This window comes from Stegostoma tigrinum, chromosome 33, assembly GCF_030684315.1.
Source record: "Stegostoma tigrinum isolate sSteTig4 chromosome 33, sSteTig4.hap1, whole genome shotgun sequence".
Taxonomy (NCBI): Eukaryota; Metazoa; Chordata; class Chondrichthyes; order Orectolobiformes; family Stegostomatidae; genus Stegostoma; species Stegostoma tigrinum.
In genome coordinates, this window is record NC_081386.1 from 36,715,405 (window position 1) to 36,734,288 (window position 18,884).

An 18,884-nucleotide genomic window follows, 5' to 3' on the forward strand; every position below is an offset into this window, starting at 1 on the left:
CCTGGAAGCATCTGTGAAGATAAAAATCGGGGGTGGTGCGTATGCGTCGGAGGAGGGGGGAGGTGGCAGGCTATGTGGTCACAAGGCCTGGTATGCGGGGTAGGGGGCTAGGACATGGGAGAGTTTCAGTGCCTAAAATTACTGAATTCTCAATATTGAGTGAGTGTGGAGGATTGCAGGGTCCCCAAGCGGAAAATGAGGTGCTGTTCTTCGAACTTGCTCCGAGCTTTGCAGGAACACTGCAGCAAGCCAGAGAAAGAAACATTGTTCAGGGAACAGGGTGGTGTGTTGAAGTGGCAGGCAACTGGAAGCTGAGGGTCTTTATTGTGTGCAGAACATAGATGTTCTGCAAAGTAGTCACCCAGTCTACACTTCAATTTCACCACATAGAGGAGACCACATTGTGAGCAGCAAATGCAGTCGACTAGATTCTGGGAAGTGAAAGTAAAGTGCTGTTTCACATGGAAAGTGTGTTTGGGCCCTTGGATACTGGGGAGGTAAATGGGCAGGTGTTGCTCCTTTGCTGGCTGTAGGGGAAGGTGCTGTGGGGCAGTGTTGGGAGTGGACCCTGTCGATAATGGTGCTGGGGAATCCTCAGTTGAGGAAGAAGGTGGACACTTTGGAGGCTCCCTTGTCGAAGTTGGCCTCATCTGAACATATGCAATGGAGAGAAAGGAATGGAGAGACATGGCATGGAGTCTTTACAAGAAGCAGGGTATTAGGTTGCATAGCCCAGTAGCTGTGGGAGTCAGGAAGTTTATAGCGGATATTAGTAGCCAGTCTACCCCCAGAAATGGAAACAGATGTCAAGGAAAGGAAGGGAGAAGTTAGAGACAGACCAGGTGAAAGTGTGGGCAAGTTGGAAATTGGAAGCGAAATCTATGACCTTTCCCAATTTCGGATGAGGGGCAAGGTTTAAAAGGTGGCACAGTGGCTCATTTGTTAGCACTGCAGCCACACAGCGCCAGGGACCCGGGTTCAATTCCCGCCTCGGGCGACTGTCTGTGTGGAGTTTGCACATTCTCCACGTGTCTGCGTGGGTTTCCTCCGGGTGCTCTGGTTTCCTCCCACAGTCCAAAGATGTGCAGGTTAGGTGGATTGGCCATGCTAAATTGCCCATAGTGTTCAGGGGTTTGTGCGGGATGGGTCTGGGTGGGATGCTTCAATGGGTGGTGTGGACTAGTTGGGTCAAGGGGCCTGTTTCTACACTGTAGGGAATCTAATCTAATATTAATAATATTGTCGAGATGTCAGAGAAAGACTTGTGGGTGGGGGCCGGAATAGGACTGGAACAAAAGACCCTGAGCTACCAGTTGCCTGCCATTTCAACACACCATCCTGTTCCCTGGCCAAAGTCTCTGTCTTGCTTCAGTGTTCCAGCAAAGCTTAGTGCAAGCTGGAAGAATAAGTCTTCATTTTCCACTTGGGGACCCTGCAGCCCTCCGCACTGAATACTGAGTTTAATCATTTTATGGCCTCAACTCCCCCATGTCCTAACCTCCTAGCCCACACACCAGGCCTTGTTATCAGATAGCCTGCCATTACACACTACCTATTGTCAGCCACTGACAGTTCCCATTAACAATTATTCACCCTCCTAGCCAGATCGGCATCAACCCCTTTGTCTATCCCATCACTTACTCCCTATCCTACCCCCTCCCTATTTTCTGCAAATAAGCCAACGATTTCCCAGCTACCATCAGTTCTGAGGAAGGACCACCAGACCTGAAACGTTAACTCCGATTCTCTTCTTTACAGAAGCTGCTGACTGTCTGTATGGAGTTTTCCCTGTGTCTGCGTGGGTTTCCTCCAGGTGCTCCGGTTTCCTCCCACAGTCCAAAGATGTGCAGGTTAGGTGGATTGGCCATGCTAAATTGCCCATAGTGTTCAGGGATGTGTAGATTTCAGTTGTATCAGCAGCAGGAGTCTGGGAGGAAGCGCGAGGGCAGCCTGAGAAGGTAAGCTTCCACCCAATATATTTGGGAGTTAATAGATGAGCTGGAATCCAAACTCCAAACACTGCGGCACACCTAGGAGGGGGAGAAATACCTGGATACTGTGTTCCAAGAGGCAATCATATCCGGTGGATTAACTAATGTTAATTCGATTAGCGGCTGGGACGGCAATATGTGACCGCGAGTGAGGCAGATAGAGGGACCGCTGTCCTTGACATTGTCCCACAACTATGAGGCACTTGCTCCCTGCGTGGATGAGGAACAGAGCTGCAGGAAGGAGGAGTCAACTGACCATGGCACCATAGTTCAGGAGGCCATCAAGAGGGGGGAGCAAAAAGACAGATTGTGGTTGTAGGGGATTCCATCATCAGGAGGATAGACAGAGTCCTTTGCGAGCAGGATAGAGAATCCTGCATGGAATGTTGCCAGGGTGCGAGACATCTCTGACCGGCTTGACAGGATACTAGAGAGGGAGGGAAAGGATCCAGTTGTTGTGGTCCATGTAGGTACCAACAGCATAGGCAGGACTAGGAAAAAATCCTGTTTTAGGATTCTGAAAAGCTAGGAACAAAATTTTAAAAAAGATACAACAGGTCTTCAAGGGGCATAATTCTGGATTGCCGCCCAAGCCACGTGCAAATTGGCACAAGGAGGCGAGGATCAGGGAAGTAAACACGTGGCTAAACGAGTGGTGTGGGAAAGAGGGTTTCCTTTTCATAGGGCACTGGCATCAGTTCTAGGACAGGAGGGATCTATATCGCTGGGATGGACTCCACCTGAACAGGGCCGGGTCCTGTGTTCTGGGGGAAAAGGGTAAATAGGGTGGTTAGCAGGAAATTGAACTAGTAATTTTTTTTTGGGGGGGGGGGGGAGGAGGGAGGAGGAAGAAGTAGTCACAGAGGGAGAATAACAATTAATGTAAGGCAAAGCAGCAGGTTCATGAGTGATGAGGAAGTTTCAATGCCATTGAAAATTTGGAAGAAAGGCTAAGGGAGGGAGAACTCAAGAACTGTTAGTAATGGAGGTAATAGAACCCAAAAAGGTGGTCCAAAAACTGGCCAAAGGGCATTTTATCTGAATGCTCGGAGCATTCGAAACAAGGTGGATGAGTTGACGGTGCAAATCATGGCAAATGGGTACGATTTAATGGCCATTACAGAGACATGGCTACAGGATGGTCCTGACTGCGACTTAAATACCCAGGGGTATCAAACTGTTTAGAAGGACAGACAGGAAGGTAAGGGAGGTGATGTTGCTCTGATTTTTAAGGATGATATTGGGGCGGTAGTGAGAGATGATATAGATTCTACTAAACAAAACATTGAATCCGTTTGGGTGGAAATTAGGAGTAGCAGGGGGAAGAAGTCACTGATAGGTGTGGCCTATAGGCCACCAAATAATGACATCGTGGTGGGGCAGGCAATAAACATAGAAATAGTTAACGAATGTAAAAATGGTGCAGCAATTATCATGGGAGAATTTAATCTACGTATCGATTGGTCAAACCAGGTCAGTCATGGCAGCAGGTGACTAAAAAGGCAAATGGAATTTTGTCTGCCATTGCTCGAGGGATGGAGTTTAAAAACAGGGAGGCTATGCGGCAGCTGTATAGGGTCCTGGTGACGCCACACCTGGAGTACCGTGTGCAGTTTTGACCATAAGACAAAGGAGTGGAAGTAAGGCCATTCGGCCCATCAAGTCCACTCTGCCATTTAATCATGGCTGATGGGCATTTCAACTCCACTTCCCTGCACTCTAACCTGCAGCCCTAAAGTCCTTGTGAGATCAAGAATTTCTCGATCTCTGCTTTGAAGACATTTAACGTCCCGGCCACCACTGCGCTCCGTGGTAGTGAATTCCACAGGCCCACCACTCTCTGGCTGAAGAAATGTCTCCTCATTAAATTTACCCCCTCTAATTTTAAGGCTGTGCCCACGAGTCCTAGTCCCCCCGTCTAACAGAAACAGCTTCCCAGCGTCCACCCTTTCTAAGCCATGCATTATCTTGTAAGTTTCTATTAGATCTCCCCTCAACCTTCTAAACTCTAATGAATACACTCCCAGGATCCTCAGCTGTTCATCGTGCATTAGGCCTATCATTCCAGGGATCATCCGTGTGAATCTCCGCTCGACACGCTCCAGCACCAGTATGTCCTTCCTGAGGCGTGGGGCCCAAAATTGGACACAGTATTCTAAATGGGGCCTAACTAGAGCTTTATAAAGTCTCCTTACTTAAGAGATATACTAGCGCTGGAGGGCGTGCAAAGGAGATTCACTCGGTTGATTCCAGAGTTGAGAGGATTGGGTTATGAGGAGAGACTGAGTAGACTGGGATTATACTCGTTGGAATTCAGAAGAATGAGGGGAGATCATATAGAAACATATAAGATTATGAAGGGGATAGATAAGGTGGAGGCAGGGAGATTGTTTCGACTAGCAGGTGAAACTAGGACTAGGGGCATCGCCTCAAAATAAAGGGAAGCAGATGTAGGGCTGAGTTCAGGAGGAACTTCTTCACCCAAAGGGTTGTGAATCTGTGGAATTCCCTGCCCAGTGAAGTGGCTGAAGCTACCTCACTGTGTGTTTTTAAGGCAAGGCTAGATAAATTTTTGAACAGTAAAGGAATTAACGGTTATGGTGAGCACGCAGGTAAGTGGAGCTGAATCTCAAAAAATCAGCCATGATCTTATTAAATGGCAGGGCAGGCTTGAGGGGCTAGATGGCCTACTCCTACTCCTAGTTCTTATGTTCTTATGATTGAGTGGATTATAGGCAATATGGGTCTGGGTGGGATGCTCACAGGGTTGGTGTGGACTTGATGGGCTGAAGGGCCTGTTTCCAGACTGTAGGGATTCTATGATGAACATGCTGAATTTTTCCAGCAACTTCTGTTTTTGTCTCCAGAACATTACTTCAGTCTCTGGATTAAGAGTCCAATGATAATACAACTAAGCCTTTGCGTCCCCTAGAGAGCTATAAAATAGCAGCCTGTTTAATAAGGCAAAATATTTTAAAACTGTACCATTGAAAACAAAAATAAATTATTTGAATTTCAGATTTCCATTATCCTTAGAATGCTGCTTCAGTATTTGTTGAGAAAATGGCATACTTGGCTGAAAATTCTAAAATATGTTAAAGAAAAACAATGAAGTTGGACAGTAGCAGATATCAAGATGCAAGTTTAGCTTTGTAGAGGCCACAAACCTCACACCTGGAAACATACCTCTCAGTGTGTAGCTCTAGCAGTACTCCAAAATAATTAAAAATCTCAGCCATCCTAAACACAAAGTGTCATTCAAAACTCACCTGACCAACTGCTGGCAAATCTGACATCCTGGAAGGCATCTACAACCAAGCAAAAATAATAAATCAACCTGGTGAAGATAATATCTTCTCCCCACACACATTTTCGAACAGGCACTACAGTGACATCAAGGGAATAAATTGGGATCACTTTGTCAGAAGTCTGTAAACAATATCCTTATAGCCTAGAGGCTATCCACATGAGACAAGAACTTCGCTACATATATGGCATTAGATTATTTTTATCATCAAGAAACTTGTGCACTGTTAAAAGCTGGAGTGTAATCATATGACTGATAAGCAGCTATTTTACCCATAAAAGCTTCTTAAAGAAACAGATGTAGGGAGGGGCTGCAAGAGTCCAAGCCAGCAACCAATAAAGGGGCGAACAGTATTTAGGGGGCATAGGAAGTCAGAGTTGATAGGGAGAAAACATAGGTCAGAGGTGACAGGAATTTAATGCTGGTCAGTAAAAGGGCAGAGTTAAGGGTGAGCTCAAAATTGCAGAGCTAGAAGATGGAGACTGGCTGGGAGAGTATTGGAATAATCAAATCTGAAGTTAGTTAAATAACTGGCAGTCAGTAGGCTGAGGCAGACCAGTGATGAGTGATCCAGCGTGGGACAGCAGCAATGGAGGAAAGGTAAAATAAATGGTAAAGGGAGCATTAAAGACAGTGGCTTTGGTTTCCGTCTTGCAGGTTCTCTATCTACTGGACAGGAGTGAAACAGAGGAACGGCTGCTCCTCTCAAATGGACAATGTTGTGGGGATGAGAGGCCTTTCTGCAGCCCCACCCTCCTCCCTCTCGTCACCTTAACTGACACCACCTGTCCATTTTCTCTCCCACTTATGTGCCCCACCCACCTCACGGACCAACCCTCATTATTCCCTTCCTACATGCAGCTAACACCATCCCACTTACTTTATCCCAGCCCCACCCCTCCTATTTATTTCCCCAACTCTCTTCCCCCTCCACATTTCTGAAGGAGGGTCCCAACCCCAACTTTGCTGGTCTTCCGATGCTGCTTCATCTGTGTTCATCCAGCTCCACACTGTGTTTACTCTGACTCCAGCATCTGTAGTTCTTGCTACCTCAAAATCACTGCCAGCTGTTGTGATGTTTATAATCTTCAGTTCTATATTTTAGATTCTTGGTTGGCGGAGTTGCTTGTTGACGTGTGCATGTGCGTGTAAGTAAACTTCTCACGATGTCTGCCATTATCCACCTGCTCCCAGATTCAGTGCTATATTGTGCTAATGGAACTTCCTTGGATGTAGCACTGCACAATCAACTATTTTAAATTCATATCATGACAAAACAGATTTCCTTTCTAAAATAGCTTCTGGTTGTTTGCTAAAAATATCTTTGAAAACTAAACTAACTAAAGCCAAGAAAAATTACGACAAACTAAACAAATGTTGTGGTCCCAGGTGATGTTGTAACTGGACATGTCAAATACCAGAACTGACTTGATAGATCATATTTTGATTTTTTTTCCCCAATGTGGAAGTTTTTCCAACCTAAGCACAGAAGGGTGCAGATTAGTTTTAATAAATGAAACAGAGGCTTGTCACACAAAATAAAAAAAAATAAACTGAATCAACCTATCTACATACAGCAGTTGAAAGATTTCAAAGTATACGGCAAATAACAAATCAACTACACACTAATATCTTACTTCCTGGTCTGCAAATGTCTCAAGCTAAACTCTTTCACTGAGGTAGTCCATTTTCCTAACTGTTCTGAATGATCTTCTTAGGAGAAACTAACTTACCCTGACCCCTTACACCAGCCAGACTTACTTCAAATTGAATTCAAATTTTTGAATAAATTTAAAAAATAAACTTGCTCATCCGATATTCTGCTAAAGCTAATAGTTCATTGCTTTTTTGGTTGTAGAACGCTCAACGGAATTAACTTCCCACAGGGTTCCATGCATCATCTCCTCTCTGGCACAGATTGGCTTTAAAGTTGTGGTTCAGGAAAGATCAATTAATCTAAAACCCTTTCACGAAGAAATAAACCAATTCACATGCCACTAGTTTTAAATTCAAACACAAAGAGAATTTGTTATATATTCAGAAATCACACCTTTTCTCACATAAGCATCTCCAAAATGGATAAATTTTGATTCTAAATATGAATATTTCCAGGGAAAAGGAAAGATACTTAATCTTTGCATTTGCTAAAACAGACAAGAGAGTTAAGGTGATAAGGAGACTACATACTCTGTGGAACACTTATCAAACAATCTTTTCCAATAGTATAACAAGAGAGAAACACACTGTAGAGCAGTTGTAATACTATTCAGTTTCTGCATCATATACCATGCAAGAGAATTTTGACAGCAGATACATTCTGACAGGACACAAGACAAACCTCCTTAAGTTACAGTATGAAATTAAGGAAGGAAATTTATGAGTGCGCATTTTCCATAACGATAAAAGAGACTTCGATGTTGTGGCCATTTCGGAGACATGGATAGAGCAGGGTCAGGAAAGGATGTTGCAGGTTCCAGGGTTTAAATCTCTCATTAAGGTCAGGGAAGGTGGTAAAAGAGGGGGAGGTGTGGCTTTGTTGGTCAAGGACAGTATAACGGTGGCTGAAAGAACCTTTGATGAGGAGTCGTCTACTGAGGTGGTATGGGCTGAGGTTGCCAAGGAAGATTTATTGACTGAGTCAGTATGGGTGGAAGTTAGGAACAGCAAGGGAACAGTCACCTCACTGGGGGTTTTCTACAGACCCCCAAATAGCAGTAGGAGATCGAAGAACTCATTTGCCGGCAGATTGTTGAAAAGTGCAAACGTAGCAGGGTTGTTGTTATGGGTGACTTCAACTTTCCCGATGTAGATTCGAACCTCCTTAGTGCCGATGGTTTGGATGGAGCCGTTTTTGTCAGGTGTGTTCAGGAGGGTTTCCTTACTCAGTATGTGGACAGGCCGACGAGGGAAGAGGCCATTTTTGATTTGGTGCTCTGCAATGAGCCTGGACAGGTGTCAGATCTCGTGGCGGGAGAACACTTTGGTGACAGTGACCACAACAGCCTCACATTTACCATAGCCATGGAAAGGGAAAGGAGCAGTTATCAGGGGAAGATATTTAACTGGGGTGAAGGAAACTATGACACTATCAGACAGGAGTTGGGAAGTACAGATTGGGAGCAATTGTTCCACAGAAAGGGCACAGCAGACACGTGGAGGCTGTTTAAGGGACAGTTGTTGCGAGTGATGTATAAATTTGTTCCTCTGAGACAGGTAAGAAGGGGCAAGATTAAGGAGCCTTGGATGATGGGTACAGAGGTGCTTCTTGTCAAAAAGAAAAAGGCAGCATACATAAGGTGGAGGAAGCAAGGGTCTAGCACAGCTTTAGAGGATTACAGGCTCGCTCGGAAGGGGCTCAGAAGCGGACTGAGGAGGGGGCACGAAAAAGGCTTGGCAGGAAGGATTAGGGAGAACCCGAAGGCATTTTACTCATACATGAGGAATAAGAGAATGATCAGGGAGAAGGTAGGGCCGATCAGGGATAGCGTAGGGAACTTGTGCGTGGAGTCCGAGCAGATAGAGGAAGCCCTAAATGAGTTTTTTGCTTTGGTTTTCACTAAGGAAAGGGACCTTGTTGTGAATGAGGACTTTGAGGAGCAGGAAAACAGGCTTGAACAGATCAAGATTGAGGAAGTTGATGTGCTGGAGATTTTGGCAAACATTAAGATTGATAGGTGCCCAGGGCCAGACCAGACTTATCCTAGCTTGCTCCGGGAAGCGAGAAAGGAGGTTGCTAAGCCGCTGGCAACGATCCTTGCTTCCTCACTCTCCATGGGAGTTGTACTGGAAGATTGGAGGGAGGCAGATGTTGTTCCTCTTTTCAAGAAAGGGAATAGGGAAATCCCTGGAAATTACAGACCAGTCAGTCTTACGTCTGTGGTCAGCAAGGTTTTGGAAAGAATTTTGAGGGATAGGATTTATGACTATTTGGAAAAGCATAGCATGATTAAAGGGAGTCAGCATGGCTTTGTGAGGGGAAGGTCATGCATTACAAATCTTACTGAGTTCTTTGAGGAAGTCACAAGACAGGTTGACGAGGGTCAAGCAGTGGATGTGGCGTACATGGACTTCAGCAAGGCATTTGAGAATGTTCCCCACAGCAGGCTCATTTATAAAGTCAGGAGGTATGGGATACAGGGTGATTTGGCTGTCTGGATTCAGAATTGGTTGGCTGACAGGTTGTTGATGATAAGTATTCTGCCTGGAGGTCAGTGCTGAGTGGTGTCCCGCAGGGCTCTGTTCATGGGCCTCTGATCTTTGTAGTTTTTATAAATGACTTGGATGAGGAGGTTGAGGGGTGAGTTAGTATGTTTGCTGATGACACAAAGGTTGGAGGTGCCGTTGATAGTATCGAGGGCTATTGCAGACTTCAGCGAGACATTGACAGAATGCAGAGCTGGGCTGAGGAATGGCAGATGGAGTTCAACCTGGATAAATGCGAAGTGATGCGTTTTGGAAGGTCAAATTTAAATGCTGAATATAGGATTAAAGGCAGGATTCTCGGCAGTGTGGAGGAACAGTGGGATCTTGGTGTTCAAGTGCATAGCTCCCTCAAAGTTGCCACCCAGGTGGATAAGGTTGTTAAGAAAGCATACGGTGTTTTGGCTTTCCTTAACAGGGGGATCGAGTTTAAGAGCCACGAGGTCATGCTGCAGCTCTACAAAAATCCTGGTGAGACCACACTTGGAATATTGTGTCCAGTTCTGGTCGCCACATTATAGGAAAGATGTGGAGGCTTTGGAGAGGGTGCAATGGAGGTTTACCAGGATGCTGCCTGGGCTGGAGGGCTTGTCTTACGAGGAGAGGTTGACTGAGCCCGGACTTTTCTCTCTGGAGAGAAGGAGGAAGAGAGGTGACCTGATTGAGGTGTACAAGGTAATGAGAGGCATGGATAGAGTCGATAGCCAGAGACTTTTCCCCAGGGCAGGATTGACTGCCACGAGGGGTCATAGTTTTAAAGTGTTAGGAGGAAGGTATAGAGGAGACGTCAGAGGGAGGTTTTCACCCAGAGAGTTGAGAGCGCGTGGAAGAGTTTGCCAGTGGTAGTCACGCAAGCGGAGTCATTAGTGACATTTAAGCGACTGCTGGACATGCACATGGATTTTTTTTTTGTTTGGATTAGGATTATTCCACGGCACAACATCGTGGGCCGAAGGGCCTGTACCGTGCTGTACTTTTCTATGTTCTATGTAATATCCAGTCTAAGTATACTAGCTTCACAAAAGTGGACACAAACAAAAAGTGCATTGCTTCTATTTTACCATAATCCTAGTAATTCTAGTGCCATTTGTCCATCATTAAGAACATGCTGCAACTTTGATCACACATCAAAAAAAAGGAAATGTCTCATCCAAATCTTCAGAACTAGAAACAAAGCATATTCAAAACTGAAACATAACTAAATGCAAGTTTCTTTACCTGTGTGGGTCTTTTGAGCTTGGAATTATGTAAACACATTCCCTCTTGGTAAAAGTATTCTCTATCCAGGATTTCTGGGACTGAAAAATAAAACAGGAGTAAATAGTTCATTAGTTTCACCAGCGAATTTAATAGCACACATTCACATATTCTTCTTCTAATCATTTACTCAAACGAATGCATTAGAGAAAAGAAAAACAGGTGAAAGAAAAACCATATAGCAGGAACTGCCAATGGTGGAGAATCTGAGGTAACAAGGTGTAGAGCTGGATGAAGACAGCAGGCCAAGCAGCAGAGGAGCAGGAAAGCTGCCGTTTCAGGTCGAGACCCTTCTTCAATGATTCAGTTACTTAAGCCGAGCTGGACTATCTGCAACCTCACTGTGCAGTTTGGTTTGAGTTCAATTTTATTTTCCTGAAGAAGGGTCTCAACCCAAAATGTCAGCTTTCCTGCTCCTCTGATGCTGCTTGGCCTGCTGTGTTCATCCAGCTCTACATCTTGTTATCAATGAATGAAAAACCACAAGCAGTTGCAATTCTCTTAGAAATATATTTACAAAGTTTATTTCATTTTAATCATGCCTTTTATTTCTCTAGATAAATAAGGAAGGGAGGGATCCATCCACAAATCCTCCCAAACTCAAATTCTGTCAACTTCACAAAGAATGGTTATTTAAACAGGTAGCTGGCTTACTCTGGCTTTGCAAACTTAGAAAATGCAGAGAATCTTGGGTGTACAGGTGAGTACGTTTTATTCAGAAAAAGAAATCCACACAAATGATTAGAGTCAGCTCTCCGAACTTCACAGAGTCAAGACTATTTACATCAAGATTCCAGACAGAAAAGAACTTTAAACGAAATGACTACTCCAGTAGTAGTCCACTGAGTTACCAATTGCTTAAAACAACAGAAATACTGCAACTTCTCAACAAGAAGAGGTGTATAAAAATTAGGTGCTAATCAGTTTGAGAGAGGTTGTAGATATTTGAAAATGGGATTAATGGTTAAAACATTAGAAGCTGTCCATTCAAGCAACTGAGGGTAAGTCAACAGACAAGTAGAACTTAGTACAGAGAGACATCAGGTGCTGAATTAAGGGCAATTTGGTATTTGCCTGGAGTCTTAGGAAAGAAGAACATACCATTAAAATGACTGACTAAATCAATTTATAGAAAATGAGAAGGAATGCATTTGGCAAGAAGTGGTGTTAGTGATGGAGGAAGATGATATCAGAGATTGAAATATAGTCTTGTTTACGGATGGAATGTGGAGTTTAAAATTAAACTCAAGATCAAACTGCACAGCAAGATTGCAGATAGTCCAGTTCGGTTTAAATAACATGCTGAGAGAATGAACTGAATCATTGGCAAGAAAGCAGTGTTTACCATCTGGACTAAAAATTTGGGTGTTTGATCTTCCTGATGTTGAAATTTGTGACTATAGAAAATTATTTATGACAAATATAGGTTGCTCAGGGTTAAAAAAGATGGGAGAAAGTACAGCACCGTGAAAACCAAGTCTGAGAACGATGTCAGGAAAATCACGCAAGTGAGGTACAGAGGACAGCAAATGCTACAAACCTCAACGAGTTGCCCAAGCAACAATGCAAAGACAGGAACAGAAGCCTCTGCAGTAAGTCACTGTTAGCAATTGGAAACTTAGGAATGGAATCACTTGCTGTTCATGAAGTGGAACTCAGCCAAAACAGCATAAGCAGAGATGGAACACTGAATTTAACTAATAGTCAAGTGCCCTGCATTTTAATTCTTTTGAGCATTTTGTTTATCACTTTTGCCTTTTCATAATGATATCTCCTGTCAGATGCTAGGAACTTCAGTAAAGTGAGTATGATACAACAATTTGCTTAACTGGTCCCAGTATTTAAGATTTTCTGAACAAACAGATGAAGTTCAGGAATCTGATGCATTATGCCACTTCTGAGGACCTCCAGTTTTAAACTTTCACAGATTAACTAATTAGCAAAGGAAACAGTGCTTACAAGGGTTTAGTTTCCAACAGAAAGGATACCTTATTAACTTAAATACAGCAACATCACAAATATGAACTGAGTACAAATAATTTAGGACTGCTCTAGAACACCAGAAGCAAAATTTGAAAAAAGCCATGAACAGAAAGGATATAACTAGGCATGTTGCATTTTAAACATATCTTCTATTTATTGGATGTTACAAATAATAGGATTTCATGTTAACTTAAAGTTTTACAAATGTTTGTAGTGTTCTTCATCTCCCAAACATCAAATTTCAGAATGTAAGCATCTCATCTACTAGAATTATGAATATAAAATACAGAGACACATTAAATATGGTCTTCAATACAAAAGGTTTTGACTCCCAACCTATTCCTGTTAAGGTCCCCACCAACTATTGATTTTAAGTAACCATGTGTTAACTGACTGTGTGAATTTCAGCCATCAGCTCTTAGACAAGATCACATGACTCTCCCACATCCAGGGTGATGAACTGCAGCCTTATGTACTTACAATCTCACATCTGTAGGGTATATGCAGACATGTTGCCAACCAATTAGCTACGACCACATTTAAAATTAACAACTACAATCTAGTACATCTATCTCCTAGGCACAAGAAATAAACTAGTTTACTTTGAAACGCTGCATACCTATCATAAGATGTCTTTGTATTTTAAAAGTTTTTTAAAAAATTCACTCGTAGGATTTAAGCATTGCTACCTGGCCAATATTTATGGCTCATCCCTAGCTGGCGTTGAGAAGATGGTGTTGAGCTGCTTTCTTGAACCACTGCAATCCATGTTCTGTAAATAGACCCAAAATGCCAGAATGGAGGGAATTTCAGGATTCTGACCTAGAGATATTTCCAAATCAAGATGGTGAGTGGCTTGGAGGGGAACCTGCTGTTGGCAGTGTTCACATGTATCTGTTGCCCTTGTCCTTCTGGATAGAAGTGCCTGTGGGTTTGAAAGGTATGGTCTCAGGATGTTGAGTGAATTTCTGCAGTGCAGAATTTCTGTAGATGGTACACACTGCTGTTACCGAGTGTCGGAGATGGAGGTGGGCAATGCTCATGAATGTGGCATCAATCAAGTTGGCCACTTTGTCCTGGGTGGTGTCAAGCTTCTCAAATGCCCTGCAGATAGTGAACAGGCTTTCGGGAGTCAGGTGGTGAGTTACTCTCAGTAGTTTCATAGCTTCTGACCTGCTTTTGTAGCCAGTGTTTATGTGATAAGTCCAGCTAAGTTTCTGGTCAATGGTAACCCTAATGAGGCTGATCATGGGGGATTCAGTGGGTGATGCCATTGAATGTCATGGGGTAGTGGTCATTGCCTGGCACATGTGTAAGTTATGTTACTTGGTTATATATTGTTGTATTTGAATGGAGACTGCTTCAGTATCTAAGTCGTCGTGAATAGTGCTGAACATCACACAATCATCAGTAAACAATCCCACTTCTGACCTTGTGAAGTAGGGAAGGTCATTGATGAAACAGCTAGAGACGGTTGGGCCAAGGACACTAACCTGAAGAACTCCAGTAGAGATGTCCTGGGCATGAGATCACTGACCTCCAACAATCACAGCCATCTTCCTCTGTGCCAGGTATGGCTCCAACCAGCACAGAGTTTGCCCCAGATACCCAGTGATTCCAGTTTTCTAGGGCTCCTTGATGCCACACTGTCAAATGTGGCTTTGTCAAGAGCTCATCTCACCTTAGTCAAAGAAATTTCCAGAATTGGGGTGCTGTCAAGAGTCATCTGTTTCAAAGTTGACTGCAGCAACGTAGTTGATGGCTGAAAACTGAAAAACTGTAGATCTGTTTGATCTGATCAAGGGCATGCTCACAATGCATCATGGTTAGACAACTGTCTAGATAAATAGCAAAGTTTCTCACGAGTCTTTTAAATGCTGCTGCTTGAATTGCACAAGTTTGTGTAGAATTTATACAGACAAATAATGCAAGCAAGTCAGATGATACACTTTTAAAGTGTACCACCTTAGATTATTCAACTTTAGATATTCAACTTAATCTTTAGATTATTCAACCGTACATACAGGGAATTTTTGCAATGTGATTCACTGATAAATAGAATTGGCTGTGCAGCAATTTCATGCCAGTGTGCTATTTTGCAGTTCTTAGATAAAATTCCCTTGTGACTTTCTCATTCGTACATCTTCAGACCTACAGATGTACACTAAATACCATTAAGAACATTACACAGGCTCATGTTGTCCAATGTATTGACCAGTGTTCATGTGTGGCGGATAGCTTTTTTGATTATTACATTAAAATGGGGTTAGAGATAGTCATTGACTCTGTGATCATAATGCTCCTTTGCACAGCACATGCACTGCGAACTTCAACATTTTGTGCACCTGACTGGTGAAATCAAGGCAAAAGGCAGAGTCTGCAATTCCATTAGAAAACCAGAACAGCTCCAGAGTTGACTGAAAAAAAACGTTTGTGTGTTTAAGAGTTGGGTTCAATAAGTGTCTTTGTGGCATACTGGTAAGGTGTCTGTCTATGAGCCAAATTGTCCTGATTCAAATCCCACCTGCCGCAGACACACAACAATGTCTGAATCAGGTCGACTAAATCAAACAGATGGACAGCGTTAGTTATTTGCTTAATTAGCTGTCTGGGTTTAAAATATTTTTAGAAAAGCAGTGTTTGCAACTTGATTGGATACGTAGTCTTGTGGCACAATGTAGTGTCCCTAACTCTGCACCAGGGGTCCAGGCTCAAGACTCACTTGACACAGAGGTGTATCACATCAGAAGTGGGTGATTTTTAAAAAAGCTGGATCCTTCCCACTGGAAAGGATCCAGTAGAAAAAGATAGAAACTGGTAGTTATGCTAAACTAAAGTTTACAATACAACTCAAATCTCTGAATGCCTTCTGAGAAACCAAGAACTGCCGATGCTGGAGTCTTTTGCCTTTTGTTGCCCAATTTGAAATATGGTTATCAGATGTTAAATACTTGAATGTTTAAAGATCATTGTGAATGCTTTACTTCCTTAGTTACTGAACGGTGGCTGGATTTCAAGAGTTATTTCATTGTTGAGTAGAGCAAGGCTCAGGAGTTAACCATTGAGGGAGCTGATGAATGCTTGGGGTGTCTGCAAAAGACAAACACCTAGCTTTTCAAAGGCCTTTCTGTACAGCTGCTACCAGGCCCCAGGTCAGTCCATTAGACCAACTCACTAATAAAGGAAACAACATAGAATTGAAAAGGCCCCTTCCTTTGTTAGAATCCAGTCTGAGCTCTGCCGGAGCCATTGCTACATTGGAGTTCAGATTCTAAGCCAGTTATTTCCTAAGGGAAATCTGAATTGCAATAAATATGCACCAAATAAACAAATCTCTAATTCCGTAGCTACTGCACACGCTTAAAGTAAACAAGCTTGAAAAAAAAACTAGAGAACTGGATCCTCGAACAGCCTTTGCCTGACAACGAGACTGAACTCGGGAAATTGAAAGCATGAATCAAGATTTAATGGCCAAACAAACCACTCACGTTCCCACACTCTGGTCTGAATGCAAATCAATCTCTTCTCACTGAGAACCAGAATCTAATTGTTCCAACAAAAACAGTCACCTCAAATAATTGGGAAACAAAAAGCTTTACCAGCTAGATTAGATTTCTCATGAGAAAACAAACATTGTGAAAAGGCATAACTTACTAGCAAAGCTTTAACCTACTTGGTTTAGGCTAAGGAACCTCACAGTAATAGGACACGTAATCTATCCAAATATGCAAAGAACAGGATGTCAATAGCCCATACTGTAATTTTGCTCATCTTCTAATGTATTTCTAATGAGTTGAGGATACGACATCTGGGTGTGGGAGCAAAAGGTTAAGAGGAGAATAATTTTGAATTTGTTCACAAGTGTATTAGGTAACAGGATCTCAAATCAGCAGGTACACAGCCAAAAACCTGGAATACCACACACACACACACACACACACACACACCATATACCATTTATCCAGCTTAACAGTCGAATTTGAGGCTTCCATTGGCTCAAATTCAGAGGTTGATTTATTACACCAGTAATATGTTTGAAGATTGACAGCACATTTCCTTTGAGCTAAACTGACTACCACAATAAAGAAAAAAACAAATACTGAACAATTCATATTAATTCTCTAACGGTTTAAAAGAAATACCAAAGAAAGCACGTGCAACATGCCTTGACGACCAATACCCAGTGGCTGTGACCTACATAATCAAGAAGTGCTTTGAGAGGCTGGTCATGACCCACAACAACTCAAGCTTCCCAGCATGCCTTGATCCTGCAATTTGCCCTACTGTGTAAAAGGTTCAGAGTTCAAGCCATTTCCCTACTCCTGCACTCATTCCTGGAACATTTGAACAAGGATGCCAATGTCAGACTCCTTCCCATTAACTGCAGCTCCACCGTCAACATCATAATCCCCTCCAAGCTGATCTCAAAACTGAGACCTAGGTCTCTGCTGTCCTCTGTAACTGGATCCTCAGCTTCTTGACCCATAGGCTGCAGTGAAGATGGACAACTGCACCTCCTCCATGATACCGTCAGCACTGGAGTCCCCAAGACAGGCTCTCCACTCCATACTGTACTCTCTGTACACCCACGAATGTATAGCCAAATTCTGAATGAACAAATGCCCTCGACAAGTTTGCTGATAACTGTCTTTCCACAGTGGTGTTATCAAACAATGATGAGTCAGAATACAGAAAGGAGATAGAGATTTGGTGACATGGTGCAATGAGAACAACCTCTCTCTCAATGTCAGTAAAACAAAAGAACTGATTATGACTTCAGGAAGAAAGGAGGATAATATGCCCCTATCTACATCAATGGAATGGAAGTTGAGCGGGTCAAAGTTTCTCGGAGAGAAGATGACCAACAACCTGCCCTGGACATCCCATGTAGATATAACAGTCAAGATGACAACAATGCCTCTTCTTCCTCAGGCAGTTCAGGAAATCTGGCGTATCTGTAAGCACCCTCACCATCTTTTACAGATGCACCACTGAAAGCATACTGTCCGGGTGCATAACAGCCTGGTACAGCAACTGTTCTGCCTAGGACCAGAAAGTACAGAAGGTGGCGTGCACAGCCCAGGCCATCACAAAAGCCAGCCGCCCATCCATGGACTCCATTTACACAGCTCACTGCTGCAGAAAGGCTGCCAACAAAGACCCTTCCCTTCCCATAATGCTCTTCTACAACCTCTTCCATCAGGCAGAACATGCTGAAGCTTGAACCGACACACTCCAACAGGTGCAAGAACAGCTTTTTCCCCTATTAGACTCACGAATGGACTCTCTAATTTCAAATAGCATTGATCTTGTCAATGCTGCTCTTGCTCCGCACACCACCTGTGTAGTATTGATACCAATACACCTCACCTCTGCCTGAGCATCCAATGATCTGTATGTCCTTGCTTGCTATGGTCTGTCTGTACTGCTCGCAAACAAAACTTTTTCACTGATCTTAGGTATACTTGGCGACAATAAATCAAATCATACAGTCTGACATTTTAAAGTGTACACATTTCATACACACGCGACAATAAATAATGCATTACGTAATGACAAATTAACTATAGCACTTCACATCTAAAAATCACTCATCAAATCTAAACCACTGAACAATTCATCCCAATTGAATGGCTGTGTAACATCATATGGATCCTGAACAGTGATACAGGTAATTTAGGCACCATCATTTCACAAGAAATTATCCTTTAGACTGCTAAACATTTTCGCTACTCTACATCATAGAAATGATTTTTGATAGTGTTAACATTACACTGCACGGTCCATGATCTGCGGTATATTTCTACCTTTAGTGAAAGCTTTCTCACCTAACATTCATATGTTCCATATCTTTCAGATACTGTACCTGCAAAATTTATTTATAGACACATCCGAAGGCTGATCAAAACTTAAGACTGTTACTAGTACTGCCAGGCCAGTGTTGCTTGATCTGACTTTGTAGACTATTCTATTGAGATTTGGACATCCCTAGACAAGCGTTCTTGGCCTCAAATTCTACTTCATTGACACACTTCTTGCAACCCTCTTCACCCACCCAGCCTCTCTTTCTGAACACAAAGCAATTTCTCATGTTTGAATATCACCATCTGTTTCTGTCATCCACCATGCTAAGTGGAAGCACCGTG

The 18,884-nt window shown here is 43.0% G+C and overlaps 1 protein-coding gene across 1 annotated transcript in view; it reads right to left on the reverse strand.

The window, feature by feature from the left end:
- Positions 1-18,884, reverse strand: part of trpm7 (transient receptor potential cation channel, subfamily M, member 7) — a 130,585-nt gene that overhangs the window by 95,571 nt on the left and 16,130 nt on the right. The window contains exons 2-3 of the mRNA XM_059639294.1: positions 10,717-10,796; positions 5,261-5,299 (exon numbers count right to left, since the gene is read on the reverse strand). Of these exons, the coding sequence (XP_059495277.1) occupies positions 5,261-5,299; positions 10,717-10,796 (119 nt within the window). The remainder of the gene's footprint in view (positions 1-5,260; positions 5,300-10,716; positions 10,797-18,884) is intronic.